A 15,650-nucleotide genomic window follows, 5' to 3' on the forward strand; every position below is an offset into this window, starting at 1 on the left:
GGAACTGCTATAATTCCGACTAAGAAGTAAGCATATATTTGAACTAACCGTGATTATCCTTAAATGAGAAGCCTATTCTCGCTCACTGCCTGTCATCACTCGCTCATACTTTTAAATATTTGCTGGCATTCAGGTTAGATTTGATGGGAGGCTAAAATTAACTACGCTACCACCAACAAAATTTGATAAATGGAGCACAAAATAACGTAAACGTAGATTCAATTATGTTCAAAATAACTGCAACTTTCCTTCGCTCCGCTCTTTGAGATTCCGTGGCGTAGCGCGTAGTGTCAGGGGACTTGAAAGAGTTACACGCGTCGTCCCAGGCTAAGATCATTACGCAGCACGAGTGGCGCACTCTGAGAAGAGAGCACATGTTCTTGGTCTGCTGCAGTGGCAGTGCTGCGGTGTGCATCACACTGTGGGAGCGGCAGTTGGAAACGAACTCCAGGGCGTAAGTGAGCGCCAGAATTTCACGTTGAAAACGTGTACAATTTAGATATACAATTCTTATAGGTGAAACATCTAAATGATTCACAGGGTCACCGTGAAATTCTGGCGGTATTTAAACTAAATGCGATGTCACGTCCAGCCATAGTGAAACAGAGCTGGTAATCTGACAACGGCGCACAGACATGGGTCATGCTGAACGGGAAGGAAGACCATCGATATGGGCCACAGACGGAAATTTTCAGTCAATCGAGAAAGTGATTTACAGCAGTTACAAATTTTCCGACGATGAGGACGTTCACACAGTGGTTCTCGAATGACTGCCTCAGCAAGGGATGGATCGTCGAGGCGCTGAACGATTGGTTGAACATCCGATCGTTGTTTTACAAAGAGCTGGTGACTATGTCGAAAACAAGTGTCACGTATGTCTGCCATTTTAAAGAGTAGTACAGCATTCAATAAAAGTTTCTTTGCCTGCCATAATAACGTATAACTTACATTCTGAAGTCCTCTCGTATCATCTGGACCGAGAAAGATGGCGCAGTGATTAGCACAATGGACTCGCATTCTAGAGGACGACAGTTCAAATCCCCGTCCGCTCACCCAGATTTAGGTTTTTACTGATATCCCTAAACTTCTCCGGCAAAATGCCTAGCTAGTTCCTTTGAAATGGCCATGGCCGATTTCCTTCATCATCCTTTCGTATTCCGAGCTTGTGCTCTGTCTCATACCGCCGCCACTAGTTTTCGGTGCTACTAAGCGGAATTGCCGCAGCTGTTGTAAGGAGGCCGCGACCGCCACTCGGCACGGAGCGAACCAAAACACCATTGCATGAGATGCGGCAGTAACACCCTCTGGTTTCCACATTGCGTGTCAGAGGCCAGTACTCGCAGTACTGTCGGCGAAGCAGAATGGCAGGGCGACCACGGAAGTCGCAGGCCATTTGCCCACATTCTGGCCGCAACACTGTCTTGGGGTACGTGTTTAGAAGCAATGCCCCGGCACTATTGGACACCAAACCTGTATAGATACCCATTATTTCCAGTAGAGATAATCGGAGTCTCGCAGCACCTACTACGGCTGTAGGTTGATATCAGGCAACAGGGTGACATGGTCGACGAGCCGACTACTGGCTCTAAGTCTACTCCCGTGAAGTTGGCACCTTCCACTGGTGGACCACCTCGGGTTCACTTCGGCAGTAGCTGGATTTCTGCCTCGGAGGTCAGCCGTTCGTGACCGGAGTTGTACAGCCGACATCAGCCTGTACTTGCGCTGTACGCCTCCGCTAGGAATGGCGAACACTACCGATGTGAGCTGTCATCCGCTACAAGAACCATGGCGGACTACCCTGTCTACAGGCGCGCCCTGTGGTCAATGAAGGAAAATTACGAGAATAAAAACATAGACACAAAATTTTGTATAGTTGTATGAGGAAGTGTCATTAACGACATACTATAAATCCCCACCAGTTGGGTGTGAGCGTGGTGGTTGGGGGGGGGGGAGGGGGTTAAATGTAACTTTTTTTAGGTTTTGTTTGAATGACTCAAAAACCATAGCTTCTAGCAAGACTGTTTCCCAGTAAAAAATTAAAATAAAAAACGTACTATTCGTATTTCCTCTACGACCAATAGTTTCGGCGTTGCTGAGGGATGGAAAACCCGCAGTTTATTAAAAGTAGTGTTCTGATGGTATCAAATTAATGCCTGTTGTTAGATGAAGTAGATTAAGATGAAATGTTAAATGTCTGTACCACGTATAAGTATCTTAGAGCCTACTGAGGCATAAATTATACTCGAGTGTGTAACAGGGTGGAGAGGGTGAAGATAGAAGTGCGAGGGAAGATAGTTCGCCAGACTGTGGTCATGCCGTTCCCTCCTGAAGACAGAACAGGTGATTTCCACTCGCTACATCACAAGAAGCAACTACTGGGTGTTTCACAAACTTATTTAGACCCTCTGCAGCCCGCCATACTAATCACTGGCAAAGCGTAAGCGTTTCTGCGTTAGTATTAGTGGCACAGTAACTCATAACTGTATCCCATGTAGTGTAACACACTTTTGTGGAAAATAAACACACCATCCTGTGGAGGGCAATTGTAGTATAACGTTGTGAAACACCCTATAGTTGCTTCTTGTGAGGTGGCGAGTTACATAGAGTGGTGGGAAGTCACCACTCGCTCTTCGTTTCGCAGACATATGAAGGAGAGAAGTGCATGACTACAATTCGGCAGCCTACTTCCCTTGCACTTCTGTCCTCTACCTATGCCTCCCCACTCTCTTACACCCATAGAACACAATTTATCCCTTATTGCATCGCTACTGCACTTAAACGTGGGACACAAATTTAATATTTTTGTTCTTACCCCACCTTATTTAACAGTAAACAGTAATTTTTTACCATGAAAACAGTATTTTTAATAATCTTCAGCTTTTCCATCCCCTGCAACGCCGAAAATGTTAGCTCTAAAGAAAAAACATATAATACCGTTTTTGTACGAAATTTAATGTAGTTTCAATTTGTACTGGGAATAATTTTCGCTAGAAGCTGCGGTTTATGAATTATTCGAGAAAAACTTAATAAAGTGACCTATAAATGCCCCCCCCACCCCCACCCTTACACGCCATTAATGTGGAGTTTTAGTACGTTGTCGTGAAACTCCTACCACCGTAAAAAATTGCGTCTACTTCACCTTGTTTGGTCTTCATTGTCTGGGCTACTGCCCTGACCTGCAGAGACGGTGTACGAGCTGCCGCAGGTTACCAGAGTCAGTCCTGCTCTACTGTTGACGTTAAGCCGGCTGCTGATCGGCCACAGTATCAGTAACCGCCGGCAACTGTCGTCACACGACAAGCGGGTGTAACTGTTACGGAGCAACGCTAGGAGTGTTGTAACTTTTCTAATAAAATGAGTGAGTGTTAATGCTGTTTTCTTGGTCGACCACCGGTCAACAGCCTGGCTCAACCCACCACCTCGTCTCAACCCTGCTACTGTAGATGTCATCAACCTCGGGCCTCTACATTTGCGTGTCTGGAGCAACTCCGATACGGCTACCGGCAGCCCGACCCAGCATCTCATACCGGCTGCAGCACTTAGCAGGAATAATTACAGTGGACTAACTGCTTTGTTTAGTTCTTCTACTTTAGCGTGCAGAGGATTTCTAAGCGGGAGTGTTATCGGAACTTTAGAGTAGTGTTTATAAGGTCGGAAGAACGGCTGATTTGTCAAAATTTCGTGGCAATTTCAGGGAGCACTCTTTATGACCAATAAGGTGCTTGTAGTGCAAACTATTAGGGCACAGTGTGTGTACCATGTACTGAGTCACTACTGTATCAATAGAGCATTTTAGGTGCCGACGTTATGACGATGGTGCTAGGCAGTGTAAGGAATTGAAGTCTCATGATTATGCGTAAGATGTAAGATAGTATTGTAGATTTGCGAGAGTCCACCTCCGTAGTTGAGTGGTCAACGCGGCTGACTGCCAGCTGGAGGACCCGTGTTCGACTGCTGGCACTGCCAGGATTTTTTCCTTGCAGGGAGGTTACGGGGTGCACTCAGCCTCACGTGGGTCAATTGAGGATCTACGCGACCGATTAGCAGCTATTCCAAGATCAGGAAATCCGACAACGACCGGGAGAGCGGAGGGATTAGCACATGCCCCTCCATCTCGCATCCAGTGACACCATTGGCAGAGGATGACACGGCGATGGGTCGGGCACGATTGGGCCAAAAGGCGGAACTTTATCTTACCTTAATCGATGATTGTGAGAGGATATTGTCCTGATGTTGTTGCTGTTTTGGCTGATTTGGGGAAGGGGACCAAACAGCGAGGTCATCGTCCCATCGGGTTAGGAAAGGATGGAAAGGAAGTTGGCCGTACCCTTCCAAAGGAGCTATCCCGGCATTTGCTTGAAGCGATTTATAGAAATCACGGAAAACCTAAATCAGGATGGTCGGAAACAGATTTGAACCGTTGTCCTCCCGAATGCGAGTCCAGTGTGTTAAGCACTGCACCATGTCACTCGGTGTGTTGCTGTTTTATTATACTTAATTGTGTATTGAGGTCAGTGACAGAGTACAGGACGCATGGTATTTCCGGGCGGGAGGTGATTCGTACGTTAATAAATCAGGTAAAGCAGTTAACAATGGACTTGGCAGAGACGTATAGGCAAATGGTTGATGTGAAAGAAGATGGGCTATCGTCCAGTTTATCTTCTACATCGGTGGATTCAGCCGCCGCTAATTTGATTTCTCCCTTTTCTGGCAAACCAACTGACGATGTGTTGTCCTTCTTGGGCCGGCTGGAGTGGCCGAGCGGTTCTAGTCGCTACAGTCTGGAACCGCGCGACTGCTACGGTCGCAGGTTCGAATCCTGCCTCGCGCATGGATGTGTGTGATGTCTTTAGGTTAGTTAGGTTTAAGTAGTTCTAAGTTCTAGGGGACTGATGACCTGAGATGTTAAGTCCCATAGTGCTCAGAGCCATTTGAACCATCTTTTGTCCTTCTTGGGTGGTTTGGAGGCAGTAGCAAAGATTGGCGTTTACACAGATGATTGTTGTTTTGTTGTTGTGGTCTTCAGTCCTGAGACTGGTTTGATGCAGCTCGCCATGCTACTCTATCCTGTGCAAGCTTTTTCATCTCCCAGTACCTACTGCGACGTACATCCTTCTGAATCTGCTTAGTGTATTCATCTCTTGGTCTCCCTCTACGATTTTTACCCTCCACGCTGCCCTCCAATACTAAATTGGTGATCCCTTGATGCCTCAGAACATGTCCTACCAACCGATCCCTTCTTCTGGTCAAGTTGTGCCACAAACTTCTCTTCTCCCCAATCCTATTCAATACTTCCTCATTGGTTATGTGATCTACCCATCTAATCTTCAGCATTCTTCTGTAGCACCACATTTCGAAAGCTTCTATTCTGTTCTTGTCCAAACTATTTATCGTCCATGTTTCACTTCCATACATGGCTACACTCCATACGAATACTTTCAGAAATAACTTCCTGACACTTAAATCAATACTGGATGTTAACAAATTTCTCTTCTTCAGAAACGCTTTCCTTGCCATTGCCAGCCTACATTTTATATCCTCTCTACTTCGACCATCATCAGTTATTTTGCTCCCCAAATAGCAAAACTCCTTTACTACTTTAAGTGTCTCATTTCCTAATCTAATTCCCTCAGTATCACCCGACTTAATTAGACTACATTCCATTATCCTTGTTTTGCTTTTGTTGATGTTCATCTTATATCCTCCTTTCAAGACACTGTTCATTCCATTCAACTGCTGTTCCAAGTCCTTTGCTGTCTCTGACAGAATTACAATGTCATCGGCGAACCTCAAAGTTTTTATTTCTTCTCCATGAATTTTAATACCTACTCCGAATTTTTCTTTTGTTTCCTTTACTGCTTGCTCAATATACAGATTGAACAACATCGGGGAGAGGCTACAACCCTGTCTTACTCCCTTCCCAACCACTGCTTCCCTTTCATGTCCCTCGACTCTTATAACTGCCATCTGGTTTCTGTACAAATTGTAAATAGCCTTTCGCTCCCTGTATTTTACCCCTGCCACCTTTACAATTTGAAAGAGAGTATTCCAGTCAACATTGTCAAAAGCTTTCTCTAAGTCTACAAATGCTAGAAATGTAGGTTTGCCTTTCCTTAATCTTTCTTCTAAGATAAGTCGTAAGGTCAGTATTGCCTCACGTGTTCCAGTGTTTCTACGGAATCCAAACTGATCTTCCCCGAGGTTGGCTTCTACTAGTCTTTCCATTCGTCTGTAAAGAATTCGTGTTAGTATTTTGCAGCTGTGACTTATTAAGCTGATAGTTCGGTAATTTTCACATCTGTCAACACCTGCTTTCTTTGGGATTGGAATTATTATATTCTTCTTGAAGTCTGAGGGTATTTCGCCTGTTTCATACATCTTGCTCACCAGATGGTAGAGTTTTGTCAGGACTGGCTCTCCCACGGCCGTCAGTAGTTCCAATGGAATATTGTCTACTCCGGGGGCCTTGTTTCGACTCAGGTCTTTCAGTGCTCTGTCAAACTCTTCGCGCAGTATCGTATCTCCCATTTCATCTTCATCTACATCCTCTTCCATTTCCATAATATTGTCCTCAAGTACATCGCCCTTGTATAGACCCTCTATATACTCCTTCCACCTTTCTGCTTTCCCTTCTTTGCTTAGAACTGGGTTTCCATCTGAGCTCTTGATATTCATACAAGTCGTTCTCTTATCTCCAAAGGTCTCTTTAATTTTTCTGTAGGCGGTATCTATCTTACCTCTAGTGAGATAGGCCTCTACATCCTTACATTTGTCCTCTAGCCATCCCTGCTTAGCCATTTTGCACTTCCTGTTGATCTCATTTTTGAGACGTTTGAATTCCTTTTTGCCTGTTTCACTTACTGCATTTTTATATTTTCTCCTTTCATCAATTAAATTCAATATTTCTTCTGTTACCCAAGGATTTCTACTAGCCCTCGTCTTTTTACCTACTTGATCCTCTGCTGCCTTCACTACTTCATCCCTCAAAGCTACCCATTCTTCTTCTACTGTATTTATTTCCCCCATTCCTGTCGATTGCTCCCTTATGCTCTCCCTGAATCTCTGTACAACCTCTGGTTCTTTTAGTTTATCCAGGTCCCATCTCCTTAAATTCCCAACTTTTTGCAGTTTCTTCAGTTTTAATCTACAGGTCATAACCAATAGATTGTGGTCAGAGTCCACATCTGCCCCTGGAAATGTCTTACAATTTAAAACCTGGTTCCTAAATCTCTGTCTTACCATTATATAATCTATCTGATACCTTTTAGTATCTCCAGGGTTCTTCCATGTATACAACCTTCTTTCATGATTCTTAAACCAAGTGTTAGTAATGATTATGTTGTGCTCTGTGCAAAATTCGACCAGGCGGCTTCCTCTTTCATTTCTGTCCCCCAATCCATATTCACCTACTATGTTTCCTTCTCTCCCTTTTCCTACACTCGAATTCCAGTCACCCATGACTATTAAATTTTCATCTCCCTTGACAATCTGAGTAATTTCTTTTATTTCATCATACATTTCTTCAATTTCTTCGTCATCTGCAGAGCTAGTTGGCATATAAACTTGTACTACTGTAGTAGGTGTGGGCTTCGTATCTATCTTGGCCACAAAAATGCGTTCACTATGCTGTTTGTAGTAGCTTACCCGCATTCCTATTTTCCTATTCATTATTAAACCTACTCCTGCATTACCCCTATTTGATTTTGTGTTTATAACCCTGTAGTCACCTGACCAGAAGTCTTGTTCCTCCTGCCACCGAACTTCACTAATTCCCACTATATCTAACTTCAACTTATCCATTTCCCTTTTTAAATTTTCTAACCTACCTGCCCGATTAAGGGATCTGACATTCCACGCTCCGATCCGTAGAGCGCCAGTTTTCTTTCTCCTGATAACGACATCCTCTTGAGTAGTCCCCGCCCGGAGATCCGAATGGGGGACTATTTTACCTCCGGAATATTTTACCCAAGAGGACGCCATCATCATGTAATCATACAGTAAAGCTGCATGCCCTCGGGAAAAATTACGGCTGTAGTTTCCCCTTGCTTTCAGCCGTTCGCAGTACCAGCACAGCGAGGCCGTTTTGGTTATTGTTACAAGGCCAGATCAGTCAATCATCCAGACTGTTGCCCTTGCAACTACTGAAAAGGCTGCTGCCCCTCTTCAGGAACCACACGTTTCTCTGGCCTCTCAACAGATACCCCTCCGTTGTGGTTGCACCTACAGTACGGCTATCTGTATCGCTGAGGCACGCAAGCCTCCCCACCAACGGCATGGTCCATGGTTCATGGGGGGGACACAGATGATTAGCTATTACAAATGGCTTAGTTGCGGCTGACAGAGGACGCAAAAGCGTTTGATAGGTATAACTGGGAGTTGAAGAAGTACTGTCTTCTGAGCGGTTTGAACAGTGGATCAATAAACGCTGTAGAAAACAGAATAGCGCGAGGTTTTTACGGAAACAGTTGAGTGGAACATCAGGGAAGCACAATGATTCAGTCGAAAGTTTCAGCGATGGGATAATAAAAGTCAATTGGCATACTTACGAATTAATGGGAAGAGATGAAGCAAATAAGATTATCTTCCAGGACGAGGAGCATAAAGGTCCAGACGCTTTCCTCAGAGGTCTGCCGTCCGATGTGTATAAAAGCATTCTGTGATGTAGCCCGAAAGACATTAACGCTGCCGTTAGGCTAGCTACGGATCAGGAGATAGATATAGCGACAGGGGTATGCAATAGGCGAGTCATTTTGTCTGCTGACGTGCGATCCTACAGGCGTGGGCGCTCAGGGCACGTCCAGAGGCAGTGCCGTCAGTCACAACGTGAGAACTGTCGTGTGGTTGGGCACCACGGGAAGAACTGTAGAAGCAAGGGGCGGAATGGACGGGGACGAAATGTTCAAGCGTTAAAAGCAAACGGGAACCCCATTCAATATCAATGCTGCAGAACGTATGTGGAGGCGGAAAGTGGCGTTGTGGGAGTGGTAAGCGACTAGGGGCGTACATTTTATTGGGGACAGGGGCGCATGTGTCAGTGGCAAATCTTCACCTCGTTGGTAGGAAACAATTAAACGCCCTTCACTATAGTTTGCAGGGGGTAGGAGACGGTGACGAAGTAACTGGTTTCAGCAATATTATGTTTTAGGTGGGGGCAGAATGAGTTCATGAGTGCGTCGAATAGCTGTATAATGTAACTAAAGGTTGCTACGCAATTCTGAGTCTAGATTTTTTGCTCCACTGAACTTCTGTGACATATGGTGGACGTCAAGGTGACCATGTTCCAATTGGGATAAACTGCCACCAGCGAAATGCTATCGCAAGGTTCATCTACAAACCATTTTAACGACGGACAAAATCACTAAGGCTTAATACGTATGATATCTACATCTATATCTAGATACATACCCCACAAGCCACCGTATGGTGCATGTCGAAAGGCAAAACATACAACATACCACTGATAGTCACCTCCTTTCCCGTTCCAGTAGCAAGCAGATCGAGGGAGAAACGACTGTCTGTAAGCCTCCTTACTAGTCCTAATTTCTGGTCCTTAGACGAAATGTACGTTGGCGACTATGAAATCGTTCAGCAGTCAGCCTCAGAAGCTGATTCTTTAAATTTCCTCAGTATGGCATACGTCGCGAAATGAACGTCATCTTCCCTCAAAGAATTCCCATTTGGCTTCACGAAGCATCTCTGTGTTACTTGCTTGCTGATCGAACCTACTGGTAACGAATCTAGCAGCAAGGCTCTGAATTGCTTCAGTGTCTTCCATTAATACGACCTGGTGTGGATCCCAAACACTCTAGCAGTACTTAAAAATGGGTTGAACTAGTGCTCCACACACAGTCTCCTCTACAGGTGAAAAATTCTGCGATGAAACGAAGTCGACCTCTCGTCCTCCCTACTCCCAATCTGACGTTCTCGTTCCATTTCATATCGCTTTGCAACGTTACACCTCGATATTTAATTCATATGGAGTGGCGAGCAGCACTACTAATTCTGTATTCGGAAGTCACAGGATTATTTTTCCTGCTCATCCACATTAACTTACATTTTTCTTCATTTAAAGCTAGTTGCCATTCATCACACCAACTAAAAATTCTGTGTAAATCATCCTGTTTCCTCCTATAGTCACTCAACGAGACACCATTCCTGACGATACTCTTGTTTCTGATGAACATTCACAGCCGAAGACAACTTACTGGGTTCTATTTCTTAAGAAGTCTTCTAGCCAGTCACACAACTGGAAACCTATTCCGTGTGATTGTACCTTCATTAGCAGTCTGCAGTGGGGCACCGGCTCAAACGCTTACCGGAAATCGAGGAATATGGAATCTGCCTGTTGCCCTTCATCTATGCTCAGCACGTGAAAAAAGGGCAATCCGTGCAACGAACTGAGGATATGTTAAAGAATTCTGCAGCAAATCGATGTTGAGGATAGTGGTCTGTAATTATGTGGGTCCGTACTTTTGCTTTTCTTGTATATAGGAGTCAACTGCGCTTTTTTCCAGTTGCTCGGAACTTTGCGCTGTGCGGGAGATTCGCGGAAAATGCAAGCTAAGTAAGGGACCAGTGCCGCAGAGCACTCTCCCCGAAACCGAATTGGGATTCTATCTGGACCTGGCAACATACTTGTTTGCAACTCTTTCAGTTATTCCCTACGCCAAGGATGTCTATTTCTATGCGCTCCATGCGGGAGTCTGTGCGACAGTCGAACGACGGTATATTTGTACCATCGTCCAGCGTGAATGATTTCTTAAACGCGAAATAAAAAACTTCACCTTTCCGTTTACTGTCTTTTATTGCCAACCCAGACTGGTCGACGAGTGACAGCATAGAAGCCTTCCATCCGCTTAGTGATTTTACATATGATCAGCAGTTTCCGGGGTTCTTGGCAAGATCTTTCGCTATGGTACGACGGTGGAAATTTTTGTATGCTTCGCGTATCCATCTTCTAACGGACGCACGAAGTTCTACCAATTTTTACCTGTCGATCGCTGGGCGTTCTTTTTTGAATCGAGAGTGGAACACTCTCTGCTTTCTCAACATTTTTCAAATTTTATTATTATCTGCGGTAGAACTTTTCGATTATTAATGCACTTACTTAGCACATATGTCTCCAGAGCGCGATTTACATTTACTTTGAATGCGAACATTAGATTAGGCTTTGCAATGACTTATTGATGCCGAATAAAAAGAACATACATCAAAAGAGAAACAAATATCACTTTGTACTTCGAAATAGTGTTTCTGTTTTTCCTGTGTGTTTTTTGCACCTATCAGTTCTAGACACCATCTTCGTTTACAAAGTGAGAGAATTTATATGTCATGTGTTACGACAGACAAAGTAGCTTGTAACCTCTAAGGGTAGTCTTTCTTTCACATAACTGAAATTGTCGAGTTTTAATCACAGTCAGTTTGATGTAACATGGTAAGATAGATATGTCAAAGCAGTTTTTAGTATTCCCATAGGGAAGTGGGGTAGATGCAGTATGAACTACACTTGAACTTGACAGTCAACAAATTGTAACTAAGATTATTGGTGTTAGAATACTGTAACTATTTTGATGTACTTGTAAATTATGAGTTTTAATGTGTATTGGTTGAACCCACTAATAAGTATGTTATGTGACACAGAAACCAGACAGCCTGTGCAAACTGTATGAGATGGATGAGAACCACGAGCGACGCATGTGGCTTGACAAACTGCTGCAGTTCATGGAGGAGCGTGGAACACCTATCTCAGCATGTCCCACCATCTCCAAGAATCCTCTCGATCTCTGTCGGTTGTATGCTTACGTCAAGGAAAGAGGGGGCTTCATGGAGGTATGCAAGGTGCAGTGTTTAGTTCCATGGTAGTTCCATAGACATACTAACTTGATGTACTGTAAATAGATTTTCCTACTAACATATTTTTTAAGAATATTTTGTGATTGGAATTTAATGTGTTTCAATAAATAGTAGAGCCATTGTGCAAGTGTTAAGTTTTTTTCTGTGCGTTGATAAGGAAAGAGAAATAACTGTTGCTTAAAAGAGGGTCAGTCAAAAAGAAATGCTTCTTGTGTGTGTGTGTGTGTGTGTGTGTGTTTGTGTGTGTGTGTGTGTGTGTGTGTGTGTGTGTGTGTCAAAGATTTCAAATGCAACTACATAGATTGGAAAGCACACATTGACAATTAATCTACGACTTTTGAATATAATCTGTCCATTTCCATGGGTTTGGTCCATCTTTTTAACAAGGGCATGTAATCTGGATTCGTAAAATGCACAGTCCTGCTTCTGAAACCGTTGACACACTGATGTTTTCATGGCCTCCTCATCTTCAAAGTGAATCCCATGAAGAGCTGCTGTTAGTGGCCCGAACAGGTGGAAGCTTAATGATGCCAGGCCAGGGCTATATGAGGGATGAGGCAAAACTTCCTACCCAGTTTTCACAATCTCTTTAGTGATGTAATGACTGATGTGTGGTCTTGCATTGTCGTTCAGAACAACAGCATCCACCATAGCTTATGTTGTGCAAACTCACTGTAGATGTGCTTTAAGCTATTTGAGGGTTCTGACATGGCTGACAGAATTAATTGTGCATCTCTGCTCCAAAAAATCAACAATAATCTTGCCCCCTGCATTCCAGAATACTGTAGCTATAATGTTAGCTGCCAGGCATGAAGTTTTGAACTTTTTCTTCTTCAGTGAGTTCCTTTGATGCCATTCCATTGACTACCTCTTTGAGTATGCTTCAGAAAAATAACCCATGTTTGGTCTCCAATCACAAATTTTCCCAAAACTCCTCTCCCTCCAAACAGAAGGGCTGCAAGAGTTGGCAGGAAATTGTTTTTCTTAGCCTTTTATTCTGCTTGGTTAACCATTCGTCAGGTGCAGTTCTGAGACTCCTGTGTTCAGGCACAATGAGCGTAACAGGCAGAGATTTTGAAATCAGCTATTATTTCATATTTTCAACTTTAGTAACCTAAATGTGGTAGGTGGCTTTCATGGGAAAGTGTAGTAACACAACATATGAAAATGGATGCTGAAAAAACATTTTATTAAACACAGAAGAAACAGAATATAAATGACCGAACTTTTGAATCCACCACTGAACAGTAACAGTTTTCAGCACATAAATTTTATCAAACAATAAATTTATGAAAAAAAACTACCATTTTAAGTCACTGTTTTGATGCTGGTGCCTTTCAACTTCTCTCACAATTACCAGAGGAAATACATCGGTGCACAGATAAGCAAAGTTGGCAGACTATATTTGTGACAGTTTTTACATTCATAGTTTGACATCCTTCTGCGACCCATTTCTGTAGTGCAGGTGATGCGTCTACGTATATTGGGATGTGGGAGAGGAGGTGATTTCTGTGTCTTTTTTGTGAATAAATCTTTTGAGTCAGCTTCGCAAGCTGGAGGGGATTCTAATCTTTTTCATACTTCCTTTGTGTAGCTCTCCAAGCACAAGTTGATGTGCCAGAGATTTTAGGTACACTCTTCTCTGCAATTTCTCCAATTGACTTTCAAGGTACATAACCTGGGAGTTGAGACCACCTACATTCAACATTGTGAATAAAAAACGATCACTGGCCAGCGCTTTGTGTTTCTGCTCATACAATAAGTAACACACATTTGATATGCACTATCAATGCCACCGTCTGTTGAATTCTAGAAAGTGACTATCTCTGTTTTTTTTTTCCATTTCTCCAGATTCAGGACCAGTGACATCATCATTGTGAAGCAAATGTACAAGAATCTAATTTTTTGTTATGGCGCAGTGTGTACGAAACGAAAACCTTCCCATCATTAAAGCCAAACATACTGCTGTATTGTGCGTTCCCTTTTATGTTAAGAAAATCTGGTGGCAGTTGTCTTTCATTTTTTCAGACAGTTCCAACATACGACAGCTTTTTTGTCTTCAAATAGTCAAAAGATGAGAATCTGAATACCAGTTATCAGCAGTGATATTTTGGCTAGATCCAAATATGGGCTTAACCATTCTCTTGACAACTCCAGTAGGTTTGTTGCTGACACAGAAACCACTTCCAGACTGTAGTCCAATTTAGATCTCCATGTTCACTGTGTATATCATTTTAGCATCAAGAAGACCAAAATGTTTTATTCCATATTTGTTAGGTTTTGAGGGTATATACTGCCAAAAAAAGACATAAACCATGTAAACCAGGAAGCATTTCATCTGTTGTGATGCTATCCTCAGGACAATAGCTCTTCTGACAATTTTTCATGAACTCTTCGAAAACTTCATGAATAGGAGCTAGCTGCTCAAGTTCCTTCTGTTGGGCTCTGGTAATTCGGGTGTCAAAACGAAGCCAACATATCAGACTGTTAAACTGTTTGATATTCATCACAAGACTTAATTTTTCAGTCTGTCACCTTCAGTCTCCCAAAGTTCCTCCAGACTTTGACCATTCCCTCCGTATGCACCTGCTGGGTACAACGAACCAATAAATGCTCTTAGGTCAATTACATCTGTGGATCTGATGTCTCTCTCACTAGTGAAATGATCCTTGATAGTGTCAGTGTATTGATTTGCACATTTGATAATGGTGGCAAGGATATCATCGGCTAATAAATTATTCCAACACTCAACTGCACTTGTAGCATTTTAAGCATTTCCTATGACTCCAGGGAGGTGAGTGGTGATGATGTAAGATCCCGTTACGATGTCTTTCCTCAGGTGCCTTTTTGGCCCACATGGTCTTCTTATCTCTTCCCAAATAAAAGTTCCTTGTTTTGTTGTCTCTTCTTTCTTCATCTTGAGCAGTATCCTCACCATCTCGCTGCTTTAAGGAATCACCTTCACATTCTTCCATCTCACCTTGTGAATCAATGTCACTTTCATCACCAAGATCCTCAGACAGTATGGAGTCTTCCTCATCACTGTACATCAGCAAATCCTGTATTTCTTCGAGATGACAGGGGTTAGACAATTTGTAATAATTCTGAGCTGTATCTTTGAAGAATCTAGAGTCTAAAAGAGAGAACTTGAGGATAATTATGTACTCAGTCGGAATGTGCCTGAAAGGCCAAGCTTACTGAACTGTATATTTTTACAAGATATTCACAAAATTCACATTACTCATCCATAAAGTGAGCAAAATAACAACTCTTAAAAAGAACCAAAAATACACACCTCCAAAAGCAAAGATGTATTAAAGTGCAATGAGCATGAGAGGCCACTAACGTCACATCTGCTCTCTACAAAGGTCACGCAAAAATTTGTGGAGGGTGTTGTAAACACTGCCTGAAGATAGGAAGATACTAATGGCAGGCAAATCCCATGCTGACTTATTTGGGAGAGAGGGAACAAAAACATTTCAGTTGTGCCTGTCGGGCCAATTACGCCCGACAGAGTGTTAATATTCTTGATACTCGAGTCGCACAAAGCTTTGAGTATCACATTTGCTGAAAAAATCATCATCATCACAATGCCATTACTGTGGGAGGTAATGTAACACAAAACATCCACAGTCACCTGGTGATCACCATGAATAATGTCATCGACTCACTTCATGTTGGGTGGAGTCACCTGCTGCTCTGCTTTTCATGAGCCAATGATCTGTCTTCAGCGTTGTTACGCCAACAAACAGTGCTGGTATCCACTGTTCCATCACTTTACACATTTTTCTGTCTTT

At 43.1% G+C, this 15,650-nt stretch overlaps 2 protein-coding genes across 2 annotated transcripts in view; one reads left to right on the forward strand and one right to left on the reverse strand.

Moving 5' to 3' along the window:
* Positions 1-15,650, reverse strand: part of LOC124721954 (katanin p60 ATPase-containing subunit A-like 1) — a 210,563-nt gene that overhangs the window by 126,677 nt on the left and 68,236 nt on the right. The gene's annotated exons all lie outside the window — the stretch shown is intronic.
* Positions 1,786-15,650, forward strand: part of LOC124722347 (trithorax group protein osa-like) — a 62,890-nt gene continuing 49,025 nt past the window's right edge. The window contains exons 1-2 of the mRNA XM_047247520.1: positions 1,786-1,875; positions 11,641-11,829. Coding sequence (XP_047103476.1) covers positions 1,786-1,875; positions 11,641-11,829 — 279 coding nt within the window. The remainder of the gene's footprint in view (positions 1,876-11,640; positions 11,830-15,650) is intronic.

The sequence above is a fragment of the Schistocerca piceifrons genome, chromosome X, assembly GCF_021461385.2.
Source record: "Schistocerca piceifrons isolate TAMUIC-IGC-003096 chromosome X, iqSchPice1.1, whole genome shotgun sequence".
NCBI classification, from domain to species: domain Eukaryota; kingdom Metazoa; phylum Arthropoda; class Insecta; order Orthoptera; family Acrididae; genus Schistocerca; species Schistocerca piceifrons.